Source organism: Jaculus jaculus, chromosome 6 (genome assembly GCF_020740685.1).
Source record: "Jaculus jaculus isolate mJacJac1 chromosome 6, mJacJac1.mat.Y.cur, whole genome shotgun sequence".
Lineage (NCBI taxonomy): Eukaryota > Metazoa > Chordata > Mammalia > Rodentia > Dipodidae > Jaculus > Jaculus jaculus.
The window spans coordinates 2,951,707-2,977,701 of NC_059107.1; the positions used below are offsets into that span (position 1 = coordinate 2,951,707).

The 25,995-nt window shown below is 54.1% G+C and overlaps 1 protein-coding gene across 7 annotated transcripts in view; it reads right to left on the minus strand.

Moving 5' to 3' along the window:
• The window catches only part of Acsl6 (acyl-CoA synthetase long chain family member 6), a 66,208-nt gene that overhangs the window by 24,234 nt on the left and 15,979 nt on the right, over positions 1-25,995 (minus strand). For 6 of the 7 annotated variants that reach the window (XM_045153086.1, XM_045153085.1, XM_045153088.1 and 3 more), the window contains exons 2-13: positions 21,105-21,325; positions 16,740-16,854; positions 15,667-15,731; positions 15,295-15,396; positions 14,749-14,848; positions 13,864-14,042; positions 12,653-12,685; positions 11,046-11,097; positions 4,394-4,467; positions 2,610-2,687; positions 1,102-1,236; positions 519-653 (exon numbers count right to left, since the gene is read on the minus strand). In XM_045153086.1, coding sequence (XP_045009021.1) covers positions 519-653; positions 1,102-1,236; positions 2,610-2,687; positions 4,394-4,467; positions 11,046-11,097; positions 12,653-12,685; positions 13,864-14,042; positions 14,749-14,848; positions 15,295-15,396; positions 15,667-15,731; positions 16,740-16,854; positions 21,105-21,299 — 1,263 coding nt within the window. In that variant the 5' untranslated portion in view covers positions 21,300-21,325. Of the gene's footprint in view, positions 1-518; positions 654-1,101; positions 1,237-2,479; positions 2,558-2,609; positions 2,688-4,393; positions 4,468-11,045; positions 11,098-12,652; positions 12,686-13,863; positions 14,043-14,748; positions 14,849-15,294; positions 15,397-15,666; positions 15,732-16,739; positions 16,855-21,104; positions 21,326-25,995 lie in introns of all 7 variants that reach the window. The other variant, XM_045153083.1, reaches the window with a different exon arrangement.

The following is a 25,995-nucleotide window of genomic DNA, read 5'->3' on the forward strand; positions in this document are numbered from 1 at the left end:
AGGCTGGCAGGCTGCTGAGCCACCTCCACAGCCGCACACGTCCTCCTCTCAGGTGGTCTCTTGGCAAATATAGCACAGCTCCAAACATTAAGAAAAAAATTACTACTTTGAAATTCCAATTGCAGCTTAAGCATTAATAATACAAGCAAAGAATTATTATTCCATGAAAATCACTGGCCGCTGGGATGGACTTCTTTAGTTCACCAATAACGTCAGCCACTGGACAAAATAAATAGAAGTCTCTAGAATAGTGGTACACGTGTATGTATATGCATGCATGTATAGGCCAGAGGTTGACAGTGGGTGTCTTTTCCATTGCTCCCACCTTGTTTTATTTTTTGTTTTTTGGACTAGGTTTCTCACGGAACCCAGAGCTCAGCAATTTGGCTTGACTAGCTGCCCAGGAATCCTCCCATCTCTAGGGGCTTTAGGTGAGCACTTGAGATACAAACCCAGGTCTCTGTGCTTGCACGGGGCGTGCTTCGCTTACCGAGCCCTCTCCCCAGTCTGCCCTTCACCTGGATCTTATTGAAGAAGAGCTCATCCCAGACGCTGTCATTCCTGATGATTCCACTCCGCACCTCGGCCTGCTTGCGCCTGGCCGCAAACTCCAGGAGCCATCGCTTGAGTGAAGTGTCTGCCTGGTAGAAGATCTGAGGAGCCCAAGTTGGAGACGACGCTCAGGACCCGAGCGTCTCACTTCGAGGCATGTCCCTCCAAACGGAGGGACACCAGCCTGCAGAAGAGCCATCCTCCGCCGTACCCACGCGAGAGGTCACTGAATATGTGACATCAAACTGGGAGGTTCACACTATCAAAGTTCCAGGCATGTTTGGAGGTGTAAGTTTCAGAAAGAAAAATAGTTTCCCAGACTAGATAGAGTTTTGCATACTAGGTAAAAAAAAAAAAAAAGTAAAAAAAAAAACAAAAACAAACAAACAGAAAAGAAAAAAGACAAACAGAGGAAGGAAGAGAGATAAGATTTGGGGGACACAAAAAAGGAGGCGACTTCCTAGGCCTAGGGTAAAGGTGTGGACAGCCTGCCTGGCTCTCTAGGTTCTGTCCACAGCAGCAGAAGCAGCTTTCCCAACAGGGGCTCACCTTGTCATACATCCGGTTCAGCAGTCGTGGGACCACGGGGAAGATGGTGGGGCGGAGAGCCTTCATGTCATCTGAGAGGAGGCGGATGTCTCCCTGGAAGAAGCCCACGCGCCCTCCATGGCAGTAGACCACAGACTGGAAGGAGAGATGGGGAAAGTCGGAGTCACTTGGGGTGGCCGCTCCTGGCTGCAGGCCAGAGCTATTCAGAGTTCTGCCCTCCATGGCACCCCAGGCCCCCACCCTAGCTCTGGCAGCCACCATGAGAACCGAGGAAAGTACAGTTGAGTCCCTATCCCACCCAAAACCTTCCCACAAAGTCCCAGGGAGGCACTGGGGAGAAAGCTGAAGACAGTGGAGTTCTGAGGTTTTGGGAGATGCGTGAGCTGCCATTCTCACTAGTTCCTGCCTCCTCACACCTCCTCTGCACCCTGGACCTCAGCCTCAGCCTCCCCGGGAACTCAGGTCTCTGAGAGATGTGCTACACTTTTGTTAGTGGGTCAGCTCCGGGACCTAGAGAAACTGTGGGTTTTCTCGGAGACAGAGCTGCAACTGTGGAACGATACACCCTCATCCTGGCTACTGAAGCTGGTAGGAGGCCAGAGCAGCCTGGCTGATTTCTACAGGGTCAGGGGCACACGGGCACCTTAGACATGCTCCAGGGCAACCTCGCAGGGCAGGGAGTATTTCTAACACCCACATGTGCAGGCCAAGGATGCAAATTCAGAGAAGTACAGCGACTTGCCCAGGGTCACAAAAGTAGTTGACGGTAAGAGCTGGCATTCTAACCCAGGCCCAGAGAGTTGGAAAGTAAGCCGTAAGACACCAGCTCTCCCCTCGGGGCAAAAATGGACCGTGCAGTTTATGCAGACTTGTCCCTTGAGTGACACACACAGACACTTTGTGGTCTCTACTGTCACTACCGGGGGGGGGGGGGGCGGTGGGGAGTCCCTTCCCCAACTCTTCTGCACCCCCAGGAGGCCTGCCTCAGGGCCAGCCTAACTTCATTTCAGAGGAGGCGGGACGGTAATGTCTCGGCTGTCTCTTCTCCTTTTCAGGAGTCTGTGAGTCATGGAGTTGCTAAGTGGGGAGTGTTGGCTATCTGTGGAGTAGTTCTGCACAGAGCCCGGGAGGGAAAGCACTCTGTAAAGCTGGGATGCTCTCGGGGCCAGATGCCTCCAGCCAGGGTCCTTCCCAGCTGAGGTAGGTCTGTGAGCTAGACAAGACAGGTCAGGGACGCTCCCAGGAGGGACAGGGAGACTGGCCAAGTTCCTCAGTGCCGCCTTTTGAGGACAGCGTACCAGTGACAAAGTGATAAGTCTGCTAGAATTGTGGGGTTTCTAGGCACGGGTATCGCGCCTCCCCGATGCCAGGGCCTTACCTGCACCATTCGCTCAAACATGTGTGCTAGAGGCAAATAGGAAAAGTGCACATCCGCACACGTGGGCGCCCACTGGCTCTGCAAGAAAGCACAGGGAGCCCAGCAGGTGCCAGTCAGGCGGGCGGCTTACCTGGATCACTCTCTCAAACATGTGAGCCAGAGGCAGGAAGGAGATGAGCACATCGTCCTGTCTCGGAAAGATCACTTTCTGCAGGTGACGGGCATGGGGGACAGAAAGGAAAGAAACACTGACAGGAAGACAACAAGAGAGTCGTAAAACAATAAAGAGAAAAATGGTCCTGGAGGGGCGAGCAGGAAGAGGGGGAGGGGAAGAGGGGCAAGGACAGAGAGAGGACATGAGTGAAAAAGAAGTGATGAGAGGGGAGAGGGAGGAGGGCGGAGAAGAGAGAGAGGGAGAGAGGGGCGCATAGGAAGCGGAGTGTTAGGTCGCGGCGCCAGTGGGTGTGGGTTATCTGCAGAAGCAAAGAGGCACATAAAGCACATGTAAACCAGCGGAGCCCCCTCCGCACGGAAGTCTCCTCGCAGGACGGCCTGGGCCTCGCTGGCGGCTGGTTGGTGCCAGCCTGGCTCTCTCCCTTCCCTCTTCCTGTGACATTGCCCCCGTCTCCCCAGCCCTCCAGGGCAGGCCCAGAGGGTCGTGACTTATCCGTGTGTTCTCTAGTCCTTCTTCCAGACCAAGGGGCCCAGAGAACCCCACGTCTGTGCCAATGGCAGCTGGGCCATGGGCCTGGGACAAAGGAAGAGGTCAGACCAAGTCCCCAGTAGATGGCTAGACCTGACCTCTCTGCTGAGCCACAGCTGGGGACCCAGGGGGCCTCAGATGGAGAAGCGCAGGAGGGACCCCAGCCCATGTCATCAAGCTAGGACTGACGCTAGGGACAGGAGTGTGCACAAAGAGCCTCTCCGTTGTGGGACCTGCCTGCTCTCTGTCTTGCGACAGAGGACCTTAACGCTTTTGACTGTCATTTGAATGAACCCTGGGACCCTGGCTCCTGGCTCCTCAAGTGGGTTCAGCCACTAGCCACCTCTCATAGCTTTCCTTCAAAGCGGCTAAGTGTCTGGGGCAGACGCCCCACTGGGTTACGCAGCATGCATGTGGAGAGAGACTGTCTCTTGGGTGGAGAGAGAGTGTGGCTTCCTGTCTCCTGAAGGAACCCACAGAACATACTCACCACTCCCCAGACAGGCCCTCCTTTCTCAGCCGTTAATAAACACTAACATGCTTTTGTCAGACCCAGGGATCAAGCTTTTTGCCTTTACATTTACCTGTTAGCTCAGCCTTACAAATTAGCAGTTGCCGCTGTTTCTCAGACTCTAGTAGTCCTTAAACACAAAATGACTGGATTAAACCCTGGTCTGCTTAAAAAAAAAACAAGTCATTAAGGCTTACTTCCTAAGTAAAGGCCCACACAAGAGCACCGGAAGTTCAAAGTTTGAAGTCAAGAACAAAAAACAGGTTTCCACGCTTCTTGGCTTGCTGTTGTCCTGGGCTCTTAGTGCTTTTCAAAAACAGCTCAGTTTTTCTCCTGCCCAGTCACTGCAATGTGTGGAGTTAAAAGCTGGTGTAATGAAACACATCTAAATCTCAGCACTGCGAGGCTGAGGCAAGAGGATTGGGGGTTCGAGGTCAGCCTGCGCTACCGGGTGAGACACTATCTCAAAAACAAAACAAAACAAACAAAAATCCAAAATCATCCAACCAAACAAGAAACACTGTTTGGTGAAGGTAGGATTGGTCTACTGATAACACAAACACCTACCTCTAACTAGCAGCCCAGATTATATCAGAAAAAAAAAAAAACAAAAAACAAACCTAAAATAAACAACAGAACACTCTCTAAGGCTTGAGATTTGTCCTGAGAGACACCTGCATAGAAAGTTCACTTTATTCACCTCTGTCACTTTCAGAAAGCCCGAGAAATCAGCCACCACGTTCCCATGGGTGAGCATCGCGCCCTTGGGGTTCCCTGAAAACAGAAGGCAAGAAGAGGCATTAGTGGGGAGCGGGAGCCCCTAGGAACTCCCTGCGAGCAGTGCCTGAGCCGAGCCTCTGGCCTCTGCCTTGAGCCACCTCCGGAGTTCCAAGCGGGCGGCCTCTGCTCCAGGGACGTCCACAGTCAGACCCTCGGAGCTCAGTGCAAGGCTCGTGGGAGCCAGAAGGCGGGTGGCCTGGCTGCATCTCTGCGGTTCCTCGGGACCCGAGGGAAGAGCTTGCAGTCCTCTTCTGTCCTCTGTCCCCCCTCAGGGAAAATGGTCTCCCTGCACTCACCCACTGCTGTGGGCTGCGCTGTCAGGCTGAGAAGGCCTGTCTGCCGGCAGAGGACTCTGGGTCTGGTGTCCAGACAGGCTCCAGGCTCAGGCCAGGCTGGAGGGCCACCCTGGGGCAGCTCCTCCTGCTGGGTCATCCACACTGATGGGACGCAGATGGCCTTGGAAGAAGCCAGGCTCATAGGATGACTTAAGGAACAGAGGCAGGTGAAGACTCACACAGGAGGCTAGAGAAGGAGGCCAGCAAGGCCATCACTTCACATGAAATGGACACAACTCTGGTCCTGCTGTGGCCAAGTTGGGCAGGGCCCAAGCCCTGCCGGTACGTCAGCAGGACATGGTGTCCTTACCTATAAGACCGGGGCCACACTGCTCATCTCAGAGGGCTGCTATGATGGCTACTAGGGATGTAACCCATGCAAAAAAAAAAAAAAAAAAGTCAAATTTTATGCTTCTGTTGGGGCCTGGTGTGGTGGAGCATGTCTTTAATCCCAGCACTTGGGAGGTGGAGGTAGGAGGATCACAGTGAGTTCAAGGCCACCCTGAGACTGCAGAGCGAATTCCAGGTCAGCCTGAGCTACAGCGAGATTCTACCTCGAAAAAACATCAGCAACAAAATTTCTGCTGGGGCAACAGAAATAATAGCTGTGAAACTCCAACTGTGAGAGACCAGACCACACGCAGAACTTACTCAAGAATTATTAAACCAAAATATCAACTTTACATATGTAAAAGGAGTACTGAAAGAGCCGAGTACGAAATCACGTTGAATTGCTTTCTCTAAAATGGTTCATTAGGGTCTGTGGAGATTGCTCAGTGACTAGAGGTGCTTGCTTGTAAAGCCTACTGGCCTGGGTTCAATTAATCAGCCATATAACTTTGTACCCAAAGTGGTACATGTGTCTGGAGTTTGTTTGCAGCAACAGGAGACCCTGATGTTGCCATTAATATACACATACATATGAAAACAATAAATACATTTTTGAAACTATTTTGAAAGCCAGGTAAGGTGGTGCACACCTTTAATCCCATAATTTAGGAGGCTGAGGTAGGAGGGCTGCCATGAATTGAAGACCAGCCTGGGGCTACACAGTGAGTTCCAGGGGAGCCTGGGCTAGAGAGAGACCCTGCCTCAAAATAACCAACAAACAAAAATTTTTTAAAGGTTAGGGTGGAGAGATGGCTTCGTGGTTAAGGCACATTCCTGCGAAGCTTAAGGACCCAGGTTCAGTTCTCCAGGTCCCATGTAAGCCAGATGCACATGGTGGCGCATGCATCTGGAATTCATTTGCAGTGGCTAGAGGCCCTGCTGCACCCATTCTCACTCTCTGTTTCTCTCCCCCTCTCTATAAATAAACAAAAATAAATTAAAACAAATTTTTAAAAGCTTAATTGGAACTTGTAATCCTAGTATAGCAAAGACTGAGGCAGGAGAATTGCTGTGATTTCAAGGCCAACCTAGGCTATTAGAATGAGTTAGAGGCCAGCCTGAGTTATGGAGTGGGACTGTCTAAAAACAGATAAGCAAACAAAAAGGTTAGTTTTAGCCTATGTGAATTTTGCCTCAATATAACAGAAGGAGAGTTTGTAAGGAGTACAAAGTCCTACAGCCCACGTAAGGTGGGCACTCGCTGGGACTGCACTAGGATCACTGAGGGTACCACATGTGTTCCCTGCCCCTAGTGAGTCTGCGGACAAAGCAGCAGCCAGTGATTGCAGGGGGACAGTCTGCGTTATGACTGTCAGTCTGAGGTGGGGATATGGCATGTTAGAAAGACTCTGTTCACAAGGTCATTCTGCCAGGGGAAAAGACCCCCCAATGTGATGGTTAATCTTGGTCGTGAACTTGATGAGATTTAGAATCTCCATGGAAACAAACCTTTGGCCCTTCTCAAGCAAGTCTGACTGAGGAGGGAAGCCCACCCTGAGTGTGGGTAGCGCTACCCCATGGGCCAGGGTCCCCGACTGAGTAACAAGGAGGGGTCCAGCATCTCTCTCTGCTGCCTGGCCGCGGACAGGTTACGATGGGAGCCGGCTTCCCATGCTCTGCCCACCATGCTTTGCTACCATGACGGCCTGTATCCCGGCCGTGAGTCAAAAATAAATCCTTCCTTAAATTGCTTTTGTCAGCTAGCTCATCACAGAGACAAGGAAAGTGCCTACTACACCCACCGCTATGGGGTAGGCAGTCATGTGCTATCGGGGAGGAGGGAGCAGGCACCCAGGAAAGGGCTGTCTATACCAGGGGAGCTCAGAACAGCATTCGCCAGAGAAAGCGTAAGTTTTAGACATTTACCCCAAACCATCTCCCAACTTTCCCATCCCACGTCCTTGTTCTCCATCCCCGCTGCAGTCCTGGTGGGAGACGACAGGATCCCCCACCAGGGAAGTGAGAGGAGAAGGAGCAGAGGGGGAGGAGGAGGGGAAGCAGCCACGCCCCCTGGGAGGGGAGGTCTGGAGTAGCCCTAGTTTGACACTTGGTACTTCTACTTACAGCGACAACCACAGGGGCGAGGGGGTGACGGTGGGGAGACACAGGAGGTTGAAACATGATATATTTTTTTTCCCAGTAGGTAGCCATTAAAATGTCTTCCTTTTGAAAACAAAGAAACACAGGGTCTACCTTACGCCTGTCCTTCTGCAAGCCAAGCCCATCGTAAGGCATTTTCCTGCTCTGCCCCTTAAGCTACAAATCCTACAGTCTCGGGGGCCTACAAAGTATTCTGGATGCCAACTGGCCATTTTCGCTCATGACTTCTCGGGTGCTAAAGCTTTCTGGGGGACCACCCCCGGAGAGCAGGTACAAAAGGGCAGGGTCACAGAGCAGGGCCGCCGCACACTGCTTCCGCTCTGTGATACACTCACTCACACCTAGCGTAAGCTCACGGTGGAAGGTCTGCGAACCCCAGAGAAAGCTGTTTTCATTAGTGGAAAACCCCCACAGTCTCCTCAACTTGGGCTCACACCCTGACAATGGCAGTGGTGACTCAGTTCTGCTGACCAGAAAGCCCCTTTCTCCTCCAGCACGATGTAAAAGGTGCATGTGGTTTAGAAACGCCAGTTTTCTTGGAGATACAATACGAATGCCCTTTTATAAATTCCCTGAAGTGTGCCGCTTGTTCCCTCGTCGTCTCTCTGCGTGTGGTCTTAAAGGGTGAAGGGAAGTGAGTGCTGACCACAGAGGCTGGAAGTGGACCACGAGGTCCAGGCGAGAGGAGCGAGGTGAGGCTGCATACAGGAGGAGCCTGTACCTCCAGCAGCGGGTCACAGAATATCCTCCAGTGGCTCACTAGACACACACAGGCAATCTACTTTGCAGAATCAAGCTGTAGGACTTCCTGGTTTTATTTATTTTTTGTTTATTTGCTGGTGCGTTGTCAGCGAGAGGGTGCCGCCGGATCTTCAGCGTCCCAGCTGTGTGAGATCCGGTGCCCACCTTTCACTCAGAGCATGAGTGCCTTCATCCACTGCTCAGGGCAAGATGCCCAAGGGGCATCCCATAGTTCCAGAGCTGCTCAGAGCAAGTGCTGAGACGTAACAGGAGCCCAGCAGGTGTGTTTGTGACAACTTGGCTGCAGACAATGCTGACAGATTCTGTTCTCTGGCTTAACTCTGAGCTCTAAAGCACTGGGTTAATCTTAGGAAATTTCCTTAGAGGCTTCCACCACTCGCTACAAAGAACTCTTCCTGGAGTGATTCCTTCAGAACCCAGGGCTAAATGTCAGGATCCGATGATATTTTCCATCTTTCTCCTCTGGAAGGACAATGTGGCCTTTGAGGAGCTGGAGGCTCAACAGGCAAGGGAAGCTGTGGCTGGAAGGTGACGCTCAGGACAAGTGTGGCTGACGTGCTGACAAGAGGATGAATGCACAAGGCACGGCACAGGCGGAGGCTGATGCCAAGGAAATCCGTGTGTGTGGCCCAGTGGGGTGACGGGAGGCCAAAGCCTGTCCTTTGTCCCAGCTCCGCCCGTCGCTAGCCACCGCTTTGGAGCAGGAAGCCCATAAGAGACGTGGAATCATGATGCATTTTCCAGGCCCTGTGCACTCCGTTCCTCCACTTGGCTTTCAACTGTGACTCCACAGCCTGGAAGGCGCTGGAAGTGGCATCTGCTCTCTCATTTCAGCATCGTTATGTACTTTTCCAGATAAGGGGTAGCACCAGTGACCAAGTGATCCGTTAGGAACTTGAAGTCACTCTTGGAAGAGAAAAGTCCAATGCCAGAAGCCACAGCCATGACCTACTTCCCAAGTATTCATGTTGTAAAACTCAATGACAAAAACACACTGGGAAGCTCCATTAAAACCATTAGGGCTGGAGGGATGGCTTAGCGGTTAAGGTACTTGCCTGTAAAGCCAAAGGACCCAGGTTCAATTCCCCAGGACCCATAAGCCAGATGTACAAGGTGGTGCATGCATCTGGAGTTCATTTGCAGCAGCTAGAGGCCCTGGTGTGCCCATCCTCCCCAACTCTTTTTCTCTCTCTCAAATAAATAAATAAAAATAAAACATTTAATAAAACAAAACTGACAAAAACAACAACAACAATGTAATGAGGCTGGAGAGATTGCCCAGTGGTTAGGTGCTTAACTGCACAGCCTAACAACTGGGGTTCGATTCTCCACTACTCACATCAAGCCAGATTCACAAAGTGGTGCATGCGTTTGGAATTCATTTGCGACAGCCAGAGGCCCTGGCACACCTATTCTCTCTTGGTCTCTCACTGTCTCTCTTTGTTTACAAATAAATAAAAAATATTTAAAGGGCTGGAGAGATGGCTTAGCGGTTAAGCGCTTGCCTGTGAAGCCTAAGGACCCCGGTTCGAGGCTCGGTTCCCCAGGTCCCACGTTAGCCAGATGCACAACGGGGCGCACACGTCTGGAGTTCGTTTGCAGAGACTGGAAGCCCTGGCGCGCCCATTCTCTCTCTCCCTATATCTGTCTTTCTTTCTGTGTCTGTCACTCTCAAATAAATAAAAATTTAAAAAAAATTTTAAAAAGAAGGGGGCTGCAGATGATTTAGTGGTTAAGGTATTTGCCTGCAAAACCACAAGATCTTGGTTCGATTCCCTGGGACCCACATAAGCCAGATGCACAAGATGGCGCATGCCTCTGGAGTTTGTTTGCAGTGGCTGGAAGCCCTGGTGTGCCCATTCTCTTTCTCTCTCTCTGCCTCTTTCCCTCTCTCAATAAATAAATGGAGAAAAATAAAAAGTACTAAATAAATAAATAATGTAATACTGAATGGCATTTTTGAATTCTAGGTTGGCTCTGGCGACGGAGGCTGTATTACTTTTCTGAGAGGCTTCATCAGAATACATTGAGTCTGCAAATCACTTAAGCTGGCAGCAGGAATTCACCTTCAGTTGGTAAAGAGAAGTACCTCACAACCCCGTAAGATGGTTAATACGGATTACAGGGCTGGGTCAGGGGAATCCCACATGCCTTGCAGGCTGCTTCTGTGGCAGGTGCGGGGACTCCCAGGACATGCTGAGAGTTACCCTCAGGCTGGCCAAGCCGTGGTCAAGAGAGGAAATCTGGAAAGATCTCACCCCTTCAGAGTAAAGCAAGAGACTTCCCAGGTCAGCTGGTGAGATGGAATGACTGCAGGGGAAGAGAGTTCAGAAAGCACGGCACAGTCCTGGGGCTGTCACTTGCTGGTGACACTCCAGTGGAGCGGGCTCAGTATCAGGTCTGTTTGCCTCACAGACTGTGAGAGGGTCGCCGAAGCTCTGCAGACTGTGGAGGGCTGGCCTGCATGCCTCGGGCTTCATGTGCATGCTGCCTCCTCCAGGAAGCCCTTCTGGACGTTCCTGCCGTTGCTCACAGATGGTCTTCGGACACCGCTAGGCCCGGACCATGACTTTCTGCTTGTATCCTCTTTCCGACAGTCCTGCAGTCTCCAGCCGCCATCTCGTGCTTGGTACCTTTAACCAGTCTCCTCCCAGATGAGGAGTTGGGGACAACATGGCTGGGGAGTTAAGTAACTGGCTTACTGGTCTGCAGTGCTCTAGCAAGTGGCAGAGATGGGACTCCAAGGCCACACTCCTTCCTTGACACAGAGGCCGGGCACGGGCAGGAAGCAGAGGTGGGAGCTGTTTCCCAGAAGATAATGACCCTTGTGGACAAAGTCCCTACCTCAACGCATGTCCATCTTGCCCAGGCCCTCACTGGGAAGTGCCAAGGCCCTGGTGGGCACCAGAGACTCCTGGGGTCTCTTTTCAGGGTGCCAGGGAAGCATGCAGTGGCACGACTGGTCATCTGGGTGTCTCTGCTTACCTGTTGTGCCACTTGTGAAACACACAATGGAGAGGTCCTCAGGCCGTGGCGGCTGTGGGGGAGGGGGTAGAAGGTGTGAATTAGGGAGACACAGTGTGACCCACGGGGACCCAAGAGGCCTGGCTCCCTCCACTGTCTGGTCCCGTGTGTATGTCATAATGGGTGATGTGGGTACGGGTATGTGCTGGGACCCTGTGTGCATCAGAAATATGGGCAAGTCTTTCCCTGTCTCTGTCTCTCTTTAACAAATAAATAAAATTATATATATATACACACATATATATGAAATGTGGGTAAGTGATCTCATGGGAAAGGGGAAAAAAAGAAGTGCAGTGCATGGGTGCAGATGTGTCCCACCAACCTCATACCTAGTCCCCTGCCTGAGACAAGCATTCTAGATGAGGTTGGACTGCAGAGGTCATATGCGCACCTCTACCAACTGCCTGACCTTTCTAGTGGGTGTGGCTAACTGCCCTCTCTTCTCCCCGTTCTATCTTTCTTTTTTGGTTTTTCGAGGTAGGGTCTCACTCTAGCCCAGGCTGACCTGGAATTCACTATGTAGTCTCGGGGTGGCCTCGAACTCACAGTGATCCTCCTACCTCTGCCTCCCAAGGGCTGGGATTAAAGGCGTGCGCCACCACGCCCGGCTTCTTCTCCCCCTTCTCAGGTGTCTGTGCTTAGTCTTGGGAGGACACATGGGGCTCTAAAGTGGAGCACAATTCTGCCTCAGGCCATGGCACTGGGCCTGTGGTCCTGGGCTCACTAGGAAAAGCCACCAGGTCCACACGTACACAAAAGACGGCTTCTCAAAGGAGGTGGGTGGCGTGTGAGTTGAGAAAGATGGGCCGGTAATGTTCCTCCAGGTGAACAGAATGCATGTTCTGAGAGGGCACCGGTCCAGGCTCGAGCACTGAAGTGGGGGAGACGGCCTGCCAAAGGATCGGGGAGCCGTGTTCTAAGGCTGAGCCTGGTGTAGGGGTGGGGGGTGAGGGAATGTGGCTGAACATGCAGTGTACCCCAAAGGGTCCTGGGAGGCAGGCCTGTGATCTGCTCACTTTGGGTGGTGAAAGGGGTAGGAAGGGCTGAGCTGGGTAGAGGCCTGGAGACCAGAGGCCTTGTGAGAAACTCGGACCCTTTTCCTCATGGTCCAGCTCAGGAGGCAGCCACCCTCCCTGCGACCCAGGTGGGACCACGAGGATGGCCCCAGGAAACATAGACAGCAGCCAGCAGCCAGCACAGGGCCACTGGGCAGGGGCCCACTTCTGGTTCTCAGGCACCCTCTGCTCCTCCCATACCGTGGGGAGTTTCCAACACTGAAGGGAGAAAAATCACTTCCCCATGAGTAAGCTACCAGAGTGGCCAGGACTGGCTGCCACTGTCTCACTCTCCACATCTCACTCCTGCTCCCAGCCTCTCCCTGGGCTCTGGGGCCACAGCAGTCCTTGGAGGCTGAGTGGGTGTTTCTGAGCTGCGCGCAGGAATTGCTTTTTAACATGGCGGTGTTCATCTGGCCTCTCTATTGAGCCCTGTGCACAGCGAGGCGCTTTCGGAGGGCAGGTCCTGCCCACCATCCTGTTTGACCCAGGCCTGCCAGGAGGTCAGCTTACCACAGGGGCATGGTGATTTTCTCGGCCATAGTCCTGAAAGAAGAAAATACTGTTTTAAAATGCTCAGAAGTTCTCATCAATTTAAAACAACAGCAACAACAAAAGCCAAATGAACTCAGCACAGTAAGTGTTGCTTTTGCGTCAAGCCCAGAGTTAAAGATCCCTGCCCAGATGTGGGCTGTGGTAGTGGGTGACACTCGGGTGACCCCTCCAGAAACAGACGTTGAGCCTGAGGCTCTTGGGAGAGGAGGAGGGTGCCGAGATATCGGGCCAACCCAATACACCACTGACAGGGACCCCGAGGCCCAGGGAGAAGGCAGGCACTGTGTACACGGCTCTGGATTTTGGACACGTTGGGTGACACGCCCGAGACAGTGACTGGCTGATCTAGGTTTCTAGATGAGTATTTGGTGCTTGTGGGGGAGGGGCATGCTGGGAGGCGCCGCCAGCGGAGGTGTGGTTCAAGTCATAACTGCACAGGTATCACAGGTGTGGCGAAGAGCCTGCAAGGAGGCAGGAGGAGAACCGGAGGGCCCAAGGGTCTACATCCAACCCGGCATAGTAGAGGTCAACTGTTACTGAGCAGAACCTGGAGGGCCACGATTCCCTGTGTATCACCTTAAAGGCTATAAGCTGCCACCAACCAACTGTCTCTGGGGTGGCCATGTGAAGAAAAATGTCCAGTTCTGCTGGCTGCTCAGGGTCTGTGTCCACTAAGAAGAAGTCTTTCCTAGACTACTGCTGGGCGTGGTGGCACATGCCTTTGATCCTAGCACTCGGGAGGCAGAGGTAGGAGGATTGCTGTGAGTTCGAGGCCACCCCGAAATTACATAGTGAATTCCAGGTCAGTCTGGGCTAGAGGGAGATCCTACCTTGAAAAACTGAACAGCAATAACAAAAGACTCCTGGCCCTCATATCTACAGTCCTGGGGCACACATAGGCTGATACTAGCTACCAGGGAGGATGCCTCTGGCTGGCGCCACCGTCCAGCTATTGATGCTCAGGGCCATTAGCGATGACAATTTCAGAGCTTTGGCTTAGCGGGTGTCTATGAGTTCCAACTCTGGGCTTCCCATCATGATCCTTTGCAAAGCCTGTACTGTCTTGACATTGATACACCCCGGAGCATGAGTGGCCTGGGTGACCAGCAGCTCTGACTTGGTGGCTGGCCAGCTATGGCCCCGCAAACAGCCAGGATGTAGATTCTCACCTCCACCTCTTGCATGGACTTGATCTCCACCCCACACTTCTGCCCTCTCTCTTTCAGGTCATCCTCGAATGGGTCCATGAGGATGATCAGCTTGAGGCCTGGGGTCTCCTTCCTCTCCACGTGCCCCAGCAGAAGCATGGCCTTCTGAGGTTTATCCACGATCACAATGCAGATGTCCGCTGCAGGTGCCAAAGGGGGGTAGTCAGGCTGTGGGGGTGCAGGCTGAGACTGAGTGCACGTTTTGGGCGGCAGTACCACGGGCCGTGGGCGTGTGTGTCGCAGCTTGTGTGTAAATAAATGTGGAAGGCAGACTATGGGGGGCATGCATCATGTGTCAAGGAATGTGCTGTGGGTCCTAGGTAGAGCCAATGCTGCTTTGCTTCAGACTTAGCTCCCGACTCTCCAGGTTTATGTGAGATGTTTACTACCCTTGGCAATGATGCCAAGCTCCGGGGAGCCCTGCAGGGTTGTTAGCTTTGGGAGGCTGGTAGAGAGGCTCCTTCTTGGCACCACAGCCCTGGACAAAGAGCCTTCAAATGAAACCTGAGTGGGGCCAGCTAAGACTGAGGAGACCACGTCAGAGACTAACATGTACCCCCGGTCATGTATTTGTTTGCTTGTTTGAGACAGGGTCTCACGTAGCCAAGGCTGGCCTCCAACTCGCTTCATAGCCAAGGATGATTTTCGGCTCCTGATTCCCCTGTCTCCATCTCCCAAGCGTTGGCTGGGATCCCGGGCGTGAGCCACTACGCTGGGCTAAGCCCCTACTGCTTTCCCAGGGCAGAAGCAGAGTGCCTCTTATGAACGTCCACTTAGCATCGCTGACAGGCTGGGGCTGAACGTTGGCTGCCTGTGGAGGAGGGTGCGGGGGGGGGGGTGGCTCACCTGTTTTGATGATGTAGTGGATGGCCCCAGGGCCCAGTGTGTCATAGAGAGGGACCACCACCATGGAATACGTGTAGCAGGCCAGCTCTGCAATGATCCACTATGAAAACACAAGGTCAAGGTGGGGGGGGGGGGTGCGGGGAAAGGAGATAGGATGTCAGTTCTGCTCTAAGGCCTAGGTGACTGCATGCATTAAGGCTAACGGGTCATGCCTGCTTACCCACAACCCTCCAGACCCAGCTTGATGGACAGAATTCTGTAACTCTTGGATTTCATGCCCAAACCACCCTTGGCCCACTCCCAGGGCCCCGTGGGGGCCTCTTGGTCATGACTTCCCTTCCTCCTGCCTGGGTGGAGCGAGGAATGGTTTGGACAGACTTTGGGCATCCATTCCTGATGTGAGGCCGAGCTAGGGAGAGGGCAGGTGCTGAATAGCCTTCAGATCTCTACCTTGTCCCGCGTCCTGGGCCCTCGCGGGAGGGGCAGCAGGAGCAATGCATGCTCAGCCTCGACCCCCCCCCCCAGGCCAGTCAGACAGATGCTCACCTCTGGCCGGTTTTGTGCAAAAACGCCAATGAACTGGTCTGTGCACATTTTACGCTGGTGGTGGAGAAGTCCTGAGCCCAGAGATTCAGCCCTGTTGGCCACCTGCGCACACACGGAGGGTGACGGGACACGGGCGAGCCCTCGGCAAGCCGCTGTCCCGCAGGCCGGCCTGGCCTTCCTGGCTATGACCACGGCCTGCTGACAGCCCCGACTGGCCAAAGTCAGGAATTTGGCAGGCAGACCATAAAAATACAAAACGGCCCTCCGAAACCTAGCAGAGCACTCCTTATACCGCCCCCCACCCTTGGGTGTGTGTGTGGGGGTGTGCCATGTCTACCGATAGGGAGCTGGGATCTGTCCTCCATCACTTACCTCTTGGTAGGAAAGCCACTGGTAAGGTTGTTCAGGCTTCCTGAATCCGAGACAGGGTCCGTTTCCTACAGAGAGACCAGCAGAACTTATGCCAGGGAGCAGGATAGGCAGATTCACCACCTGCCAGGTGGCGGGCGGACGTCCCCCATTGTGGGTGTCCATGGCTCAGAAGAATTCCCCCCTGGCTGTGTATCTCATTTGCTGTGATCCAAGGCTCGCCTCCAGCCTCATATGGCCAAGGATAGCCATGAATGGGGTCCAACTTACTTAAAACATTTTGAGATTTTTGTGTGGTTGTGCAGCTCTTGAGTGTGTATATAACAACGTCCAGTTGCAATGTTAAAAGGCTGGACGTGCCTAGAGGCATGCAGCATGGTTTCGCCCCAGGGACCAGGAATGTGGTGCCCAGCCCCCACCATTACTTGTATGATAGTTTCTTTTTAAAAAACATATTTTATTTATTTATTTGAGAGAGATAAAGAGGTAGAGAGAGAAAGTGAGAGAGAAAATAGTTGTGCCAGGGCCTTCAGCCATGGCAAACTAACTCCAGACGCATGCGCATCCTTGTGCACCTGGCTTATGTAGGTCCTGGAGAATCGAATCTGGGTCCTTTGGCTTTGCAGGCAAATGTCTTCACCACTAAGCCATCTTTTCCGGCCCTGTATGATAGTTTCTATAGAAGATCTAAGGGATCTGCGAGGCCATTCGGAGAAGAGGCAGGTGGCTTCTCTCAGACCATCGCCCTTTGCCTCATACCCTGGGGCTGCTGTGGCATCTCAGGAGCTAAAGGTTCAGAGCCATGTCAAACAGTGTGCCCTGACAACTCCGGGCCCCACAGAGACTGCCAACAGAGGTCTGGCATCAGATAGTCTTGTGCTAAGGGCTGAAACAGATCTGTGGTCAGACTGGAACCCTACAACTCAGTTGCTTCTCAGACTGGTGAGAGAAAAATCAGGGCTGGTTTCTTCCCTCTGCTGACGTGGGCACGTGCCTCTAACACCATGCGGGCAACCCGTCTTTATACCCACCCAATGCCTGCCACAGCCCCTTGACGTGCCCACAGCCCGTCTTACCTGAGATGCTAAGGCCACGGCGGAACACCTGGTACATGGTCCGGGCATCGTCATAGTAGTGGGTGAGCAACTGAGGGCTCCCTCCAATCACAGATCGCCGGGCTCCGCCCCCGTCCTGCACCAAACACAGGCCACAGAAGCTTGCTGAGCAGGCTGGGCCTCAGCAGTGGGCCGTGGTGTTCACAAAGCTTGGCTGTGCCCCTGGCCCACAGAGCTGAGGCTGGAGATGCTCAAACATATGGCCTCTTCACTTGGCCGGTACCTACCCAATCTACATGCCTCTATACTCAAAACACAAATGGCTGGTGCACACACCCCCAGCATACCAGTGTCTCACACACACGCCCAACACGCACACAGCGTTCGAGACCAGCTCAGTCCACACGGAATGCCCCCAGTTTCCAATAACCCTTCAAACACAACTGTACAAGAGAATATAAGTGTTGACAAAAAAATTTCTCTCCTGGCATCAGGGTAAACTTGCTAAGGTACCCCTGGGCCCACCTTCTGTTGCTGTGCCCCTAGGTCATAAATTAGTTGGACACAGTCTGCAACTAGGAAGGCTGTCATTCACCACTGACGTGGGGAAGGCACTTTCCCAGAAATGGAAGCCTAAGAGGCGGCAGAGGGCGGGTGGGCCGAGTGATATCCATGTCCACCGGGGGTGGGGGGCCGTGAGGCCCTGGGCCCTCAGCTGTGATGATCCAGGGTGGGGAGGGGTAAAAGCACAAACCCTTTGTCTGGGAGCAGAGAGGGGCTATGTGTCTGTCCGCTCCTGCCGCCCCTCCTTCACTCTCCATCCTTCCCTCACACCCACAGCGTGCCTATGTCACAGCCCTGCGTGCACTTGGGGCACGATTTGGGGTTGTTCTGGGCTGGTTCAGAGCTTGCTGCTTCTTGGAACTTTGGGTCTGACAAGAAATTATGAGCACCACAGGGGACAGAGCCAAACTCAAAACCAGTTTGGAGTGGAAAGTTCTGTTTAGCCAGTGTGGCCGGCTGAATTTAAAATGACCTCCATAGGCTTGTTTGAATGCTTAATCCACAGATGGAGGGAAGTTGTAAAACCTTTAGGAGAAATGGGGGCATGGCGACGCACGCCTTTAATCCCAGCACTCGGGAGGCAGAGGTAGGAGGATCGCCGTGAGTTCGAGGCTACCCTGAGACTACATAGTGAATTCCACATCAGCCTGGGAGAGAGTGAGACCCTACCTTAAAAAAAAAAACAAAAAAAGGGCTGGAGCCGGGCGTGGTGGCTCACACCTTTAATCCAAGCACTCAGGAGGCAGAGGTAGGAGGATCACCGTGAGTTCGAGGCCACCCTGAGACTCCACAGTGGATTCCAGGTCAGCCTGGGCTAGAGTGAGACTCTACCTCAAAAAAACCAAATTAAAAAAAAAAAAAAAAAGGGCTGGAGAGATGGCTTAGCGGTTAAGCTCTTGCCTGTGAAGCCTAAGGATCCCGATTCGAGGCTCAATTCCCCAGGACCCACGTTAGCCAGATGCACAAGGGGGCGCACGCGTCTGGAGTTTGTTTGCAGTGGCTGGAGGCCCTGGTGTGCCCATTCTCTCTCTCTGTCTCTCTCTCTGCCTCTTTCTCTCTCTGTTTGTCTCTAAAATAAATAAAAAACAACAACAAAAATTAAAAAAAAACCCCAAATACACAAAACACATTTAGGAGGTAGTGTGTCACTGGGGCGAGGGGAGGGCACTGATGGGTGCTGCCCTCTCTCCACTTCCTCCAATTTTTTTTTTTTTTTAGGTAGGGTCTCGCTCTAGCCCAGGCTGATCTATGAAGTCCCAGGCTGGCCTCAAAATTGCAGTAATCCTCCTACCTTGGCCACCCAAGACCTGGGATTAAAGGCGTGCACTGGGCTGGATGGCTTAGCAGTTAAGGCACTTGCCTGTGAAGCCTAAGGACCCATGTTCAGCTCCCTAGATCCCACGAAAGCCAGAAGCACAAGGTGACGCATGCACAAGGTTACACATGTGCACAACTTGGCACAAACATCTGGAGTTCAATTACAGTGGCTGGAGGCCCTGGCGTGCCAATTCTCCCTCTCTCTCTCTTTCTCTTTTGCTCTTGCTCTCTCTCTTGCTCCCTCTCACACAAAAGCCCAGTCTGTTGGGCTTGCCTCAAAAAAGAAAAGAAAAGAAAAGAAAAAAGAAAAGAAAAGAAAAGAAAAGAAAAAAGGCATGTACCACCACACCAGGCCCACTTCCTCCATGTTGATGTGAGTGATGCTGCCTTCCTGCTCCTGCCAAGATGGATTCTCCCCTCTGGAACTGTAAGTCAGAATAAACTCTTTTCTTTTTGGTAGGGTCTCACTCTAGCCCAGGCTGACCTGGAATTCTATGGAGTCTCACGGTGGCCTCAAACTCACGGCAATCCTTCTACCTCTGCCTCCTGAATGCTGGGATTAAAGGCGTGCAGCACCACACCCGGCCAAAATAAACTCTGTCCTTCTCTAAGCTGCTTCTGCTTGGGTATTTTGACCCAGCAACAAGAAAGTAACCAACACAGTCAGTATTTTCCAAGTACTAGGCCCAAGAAAGATCTATTTGGGAAACTGGTGTGGGGGGCGGTCTATGCAGTCAGACCTAGTTAGCACTCCATGGTATACATGACCCAGAAATGGTTGTGTGTTGGGGCATGGCCGCCCAGCTGGGTTTTGACGGGTGCACAGGGATCTTCCGGGCGGAATGTGACCAGGCAGTAGCTGGCACACGTGCAGGGGCCAGGGGCACGGGTGTGCTGGGCACTGTGGGTCATTCGTTCCACTCTCGGTGGATGTGGCACGAGAGCAGGCCAGGGAGGACCGCGGAACGAGGAGTCTGGGCTTCGCGTGCAGGCAGGGGCGCCAGGGGACAGTTTAAAGCTGGGTTAGGTGACGCCACCTGAGCCACGACACGAGTCAGTGAGCTCGGGCCTTCATGCCTCTCGCCTGTCATTTCCTACCGTTGTTGTCTTTGCGTAGTCCACACAGCCACACAGCTCCTGGGGAACGGGGCCAGGGAGGCGCTAGCCTTGCTAGAAAGGGAAGCCTTGGCTTTGTCCGGGGCCCTCAGGCCCACATGGTGACCCCGTCTGCCATCATGAGCCCAACCAGACTCCACTCCGGTCACCTCCAGCCCAGAGGCTCACAGCTGCCTCCTCGCGCTTGTCCCGCCACAGCCCCTTTCCACAGCGCAAACCTGCTGTGCCTCTTTATGGAGAACCCCTCGGAAGCCCATGCCACCTGAGGGCCCAACACCTCTCCAGGTGGGCTGCAATTATAAACTTAACCAAAACCCAACTACTCTTCGAGGCTTCTCTGCCCTTTCCCTCCAAATCCTCCCACACTTAGAAAGCAGGTGCTCCTTTTAGCGCCAAGAGGGCCGGGCAGATGGCTCAGTGGGTGAAGGGCTCGTCTCGAAAACACGAGGACGTGCGTTTGATCCCCAGAACCCACGTCAAAATGCCAGGAGTAGGGCTGGGGAGGTGGTTCAGGGGTAAAAGGCGTTTGTTTGCACAGCCTGGTCGCCAGGGTTGCAATTCTCTTGCAAACAGCAAGAGACCCTGGCAAGCACCCCTCCCCCCCGCAAACACCCACAAATAATTTTTTGTTTTGTTTTGTTTTCTGAGGTAGGATCTCACTCTAGCCCAGGCTGACCTGGAATTCACTATGTAGTCTCATCATGGTGATCCTCCTACCTCTGCCTCCCGAGTGCTGGGATTCAAGGCGTGCGCCACCACGCCCAGCTGCAACTAATGTTTTAAATGGGGGTGCACGTCTATAATCTTAGTGCTGGGAGTTGGAGGTAAGAGGACCCCCTGGGGCTTGCTAGCTAGCCAGTCCAGCCTAATTGCTGAACTCCAGGCCAATGAGAGACTCTGCCTCAAAGGAGGGCTTAAGGATGACACTCAAGGTTGCCTGACCTCCACACACACACGTGCACATGTACGGGCACATTTACACCCATACTCGTCAGCGTACACCTGGCTGTGTACACCAGTCGCTTGTCTGTGGGCCACTGTACCTCCTCCGCGGACATTCTACCTGTGAGCCCAGATTCTGTGGGTGGGAGGGGCTCTGGGTCCCTGTCCCCACAAGTTCTGCACAGGGCAGCTGTGGGAGGAATTTGCCTGGCACCCCCCCCCCCCGCCCCCCGGAGCTGCTTAGCGCTTGGAGAAGCACACAGGCCGCCAGGTCCAGTGTAAAGTGGAGCCGGGCTCTGCCCGCAGAAGGCTCCGAGGGCCGCACAGGGGCCCCCCGCCCGAGGCTGGCTCTCAGGGGACACTGGGGTTTTCCCACGGTCACTTGAGCTCCGACAAAGCCCAAGTTAGGCTTCTGTCTCCCAGAGGCTGTCCTTGGCCGCTGCTCACCTCCACCTCCTCCGACTGCCTCTGGAGGTCGCAGGGCGGCTGCAGGGCCTTGGGCCGATGGGTGACCCAGTAGGCGACAAGGGCCGCCAGAGCGCCCACACTCAGGAGGCTGGTGGCCGACAGGCTGCGGAAAAACTGGCCCAGGTCTCCCAGCTCGGGCAGCCGCAGGATCCTGAGGAGCTCCTGGGACTGCATCTTCTCCAGAAGCGAGAGGACGAACTCTGCAGGGGACAAGAGGCGGGTCAGGCAGATCGCAAGGGCAGGCTGCCCAGAGGTCCCGGGTCCTGGTGGCACACCGGCGACCTTGGCCAGGCCCTGGGGCGGTCGGATGTGCAGTCTCCTGTGTGACACTGCACCCCAGAAGCTGGCCACCTGGAGAGACCTTTCCTGGAGGCGTGTCAGAGCCCTTAGCACCCACACCTGACACGCTGGCATCTGGCCAGCTGGTCTGAGCACCACACACCCGGACCACAGATACCCGGGTCCCGGCCGACAGCTGCCACCCTGCGTGTGCCAGTGTGCCCTGGCAGCTCTGGGGGTGAAGCTTCTTGGGCTCCAGGGCCCAGGAGCTCTGCCCCTTCTTCCTGATGGTGAGCACAGCTTGTCTTTGCGCCTGCGCTACCAGGAGGACGAACAGCATGCGGGCTCTTTCCGCTCTACCCCTGAGCTCCTAAGCTCGGTCCCCATCCTGAGGGACAGACGACCAGAGCTAGGAGAAGCCCACTAACTGACCCATGCAGACAGGCCTGGCGACTCGAAAGCACTGTCCCGTCTGTCTGGCTGTATGACCACTGTGGCCCTGCACTCTCACACGTGGGGTGCCAAGAAGCCCAGGTGGCCCCCCTCTTGACTGGGTGCAAACAGCTAGTGGGACGGAGTGACGCAGGTATTCAAAGCCATGTGAAGAGACAGAAGTCAAGACTCATAGAGGAAGTGCTCCACAAAGCCCTGAACGCACTCCTAGAGGTGATATTGTGGGGTGGTGGTCAGGGCACACCCTCATCCATTGAGTGGGCACAGTGGGCCTCTTGAGGGGACAGAGAAGATGCCCCTGGGTGAGGAGTAGAAGGTTTCTGTGAGAAGCGCCGATGGCCGGCTTGGGTTCCAAGAAAGCAGGGTCCCGGGGGCTCCTGTGTCCTGTGCTCTGCTGGGCACAGAAGCGACCGGCCAGCGGGGCTGCGCGTCCTCCAGGACGGAGAAGGGTGCAGATGCTGGGCCAGGCGCCCGATGCTGGCTCCCGCAACCGGGCCCCCTTTGTGCCACTGCCCGCTGAGAACTGAAGCTGGAGCCTTCTAGGACGTGTACGAGTCAATGCCAGCAGGGTGGCTCTGGGCTGCCCCACACTGTCCACAGGTCTTTGAGTCCTCTGCCCGTGGAAGCAGAGGTTGAGGTTTCCCTTCTTGGGAAACAAGAAGAAATCTCAGTGGTGAGGCTGCAGCCATGGGATCTGAGCCTCCCCCCGAAAAAACCAAACCAAACAAAACAAAACAACAAAACAAAACAAACAAAAAACCTGACCTCTGAGGGAGGCAAGATTCGCTCAAGTTCCAGTGAACAGTCTTTGTGCTAAACTGCAACATTCCTGCCTGGGCACAAGGTCAATGCTATGAACGGTCATTGTACAGAGAAAGAGGGAGAAGGAAGGGAAGAAGTGTGTGTGTGGGGGGGTGGTTGGCTCTTAAGTTGAAGTCCCTTCTTTACTTCCAAGCTATGCATGGTTAAGGACACCGCGCCTTTCTGATCCTCTACCTCCCATGTTTAAACTGGGCACAATACCATTTGGAGATGTAAAGCTCCTCACATTGCATCTGACATAGCCAGGGGCCTACAGAGACTCCTTCCAAACCAAGGGAGCCTTCAGAAACAGAAGGGCTCAAAGGCAAGCCTGGCCCAGGTGGTTCAAATACTGAGCAGAGGCAGCTGTGCCCAGGCCCAGTGGTCCGTGTGAGGGGTCTAGGCTCTGCAGGCACACAGCAGGCTCCCTGTGTCATGGAAACACTGCTAACAGCACCACAGCTGAGGGACTCCTAGGGAACAGTGGAAGTGAGCTCCATGCCTGGCAGGGCATCTTCCATGGGCTTTTCTTGAGGCAAACTCAAGAGACTGGCCTTTTTTGTTTTTAATGTGTGTGTGTGTGAGAGAGAGAGAGGGAGAGAAAAAGAGAGCGCGTGCACACCAGAGCCTGAGTGGGAGCAAGGATGAGGGTCCCCCACAGGAATGACCCACCCCAGAGCAGAGGCCCTGCTACAGACCAGCGACTGCACCCAGGAGAGGCTCTGTGGGGAGGGAGAGCTCTGGGCTTGGCATGTCAATTTCCCTACACTGTAGATGGAAGACCAGGTGGCAGCCAGGCCTGTGGGATGAGTGACTCACTCATCACTTGGTGGGAAATCTGGACACCCTTGCCGGCTTCTAGGGTAGGCTCTGAGCAGAGGGACGTTTCCTTTAATGAACTGAATTGAATAAATGGGCCCCTGCTTAGCCCTGAGGGCTCTGCTATGTAGGACTAAATTTGTTTTTTTTTTTTTTTTTTTTTTTGAGGCAAACCCAAGAGACTGGAGCTTTTTTTTTTTTTAATGTGAGAGAGAGGGAGGGAGAGAGAGAGAGAGAGAGAGAGAGAGAGAGAGAGAGAGATATCGCGCTCACACCAGAGCCTCCAGCCACTATAATCAAACTCTCCAGATGCATGTGCCCCCTTGTGCATATGTACAACCTTGCACACTTGCATCACCTGTGTGTCTGGCTTATGTGGGACCTGTATAGTTGAACGTGGGCCCTTAGGCTTCACAGGCAAGTGCCTTAACTACTAAGTCAACTCTCTAGCCCTGGTTCTAAAGTTTTGAAGGAGTTTAAGCTAATCTAACAAATGCCCTTATAGTATAAAACCTTTTATTTTGGAAGGCGAGCCTGAAAGGTTGTCTTGAAATCACCAGTCCTTGGCCCTTGGCAGTTTCACAGACCCGACGCTGCAGCAAGGTGGGCATTTGTGGCAGGGGTGGGGTGCAATGTTGGAGTTTGTCACAAAGCACTGCCCAGAATGTGGGAGCCATGCATCTGGCCACCTTTATGAGGCCCCGGCTCTCACCGCGGAAGGGGGCACGCATGAGGGAGTGGGCAGGGGGTACAGTGTGGCCCAGGTTGCGATCAGGCTGGGGGAGGCAGAGGGGGAGCCTGACTCAGCAGGCTTCCGGCAGGAAGTGAATCTGATGCTGAGACTGAGGAGAGGAGAGGAGAGGAAGGGTTTCCAGGCAGAGGGAAGCCAAGGCACAAAGGCTGGAGAGCCCCTAGGGCCCTTTGGGAACTGAATGTCCTGTCTGGATAACAATAGTCTTGAGCCAGTGAAGCTGACCTCAGATAGGCTGAGCTTGGGGTCATTACTGAGTTTGCGCAGGCCTCCGCGGAGGTGGAGAGGAAACTGGGACTTGCCCGAGTTTTCTGAATTTCTGATCCCTGGGAAGCCTCTTTCCACACATTGCTCTTTTTGATCCTTACGACAGTCCCCCCGCACCACCAGCACGCACGCTCACTGTAAGAAAGGGGCACACAGAGACTCCGTGGCGAGTGCGGGACACCGTGGGCAACTTGTAGAGTGCCAAGCCACGTCCCCGCTCCGAGTGGCCACCTCGCCCTGGCCAATACTGGCTCTGGGTCTGTTCCTACCACCCACCTTCTCCTTCGCAATAGTACCACCAGCTCCAGCCTGCTCACAGGAACCCAGCCCAGCTCCTGGAAGTAGGGTACATGCAAGACCACCAGAGTCTGGAGGTGGTATCGGTCAGCATGGGGGGTGGGCGCGGTGGCCCACTGTGCACCCCGCACACACCATGGGTATGTTGGCTGGACTCTCATCCAGAACACTGGCCCCTGGTGTGTCCTCTTCCCACCTGGGGTGCTTGATGGAGGGCAGTAGGTGAAGGACCTGGCACTCACTTCACCTCAGGTGAGGTGCCCACTGTAAGGAAGCATCTGCAGTGGCTGGCAGCTCCTTTGGCTCCACGGATGGAACTATGCCCCTTCATGGCAACAAGAGGGTCTGTTGTTCCAGCTTTGCCGGCCTTCTCGGACACTCAGAAGCATTTGTTTTTACCCCGAGATTCCCTTCAGGCCTAGGAGCCACTGCTGGGCAGAGCTGCGAGTCCCGGTCCTCTGAGGACACTGGCCCCAGAGCCAGCCCACACCACCAAGCTCTTGGCATGTGGAACGCCAGAGACTAGGTCTCCTCTCATTATTTCCCAGGGCTTTGGCCTCCTGTGTCCTCCTTTCTGTTGGCCTGGGGTGGTCCCCAGGGCTCTAGCTTGACTGCCTCCCTCCATGTCCCAGGGCACTGTCTCGATTGCAGAAGCCATGTGGAGGGTGCAGACACCACCCCAGGGGACCAGTGGTGCTGCTGTTGCCAAGCAAGCTACAGTGCATGTTTGCAAATATTCACCTGGCAGGAGGACCAAGGTCCGCCTGCGTGTAGCCTCCTCTGCTCCGCTCCTAGCACATCCCAGGCGTTCACCTCCTAACATAGACCTGTTCCGGATACCAACTGGTGGCCCAGGCACAGGGCAGGTAGGTCACGCAAGCTACGGTCCCCGTGAGCGAGGATGGGAGAGAACTGGATGAAGGCAGCAGTGGTGGGAGGCGCGTGGGCTCCAAGGTGGCCGACGCAAAGCACCAGGGCAGATCCTGTGGAAACGGCCCTGGGTCTGGTGGTCAGTTCTGAGACCCCTCAGCCAGTGTGACTTTCCACGCCAGCATTCTAGTCTTCACAGGCTGGATGGATGCGTCTGCGTGGAAGGACTTTTTAAACGTCTCTCTAGCCTGACCATGCCCACTGCAAAACTCCTGTCCTCACCAAGTGCACCCCGACTCCCATCCAGCCCCTTCAGAGAGGACTTGGCTCTGG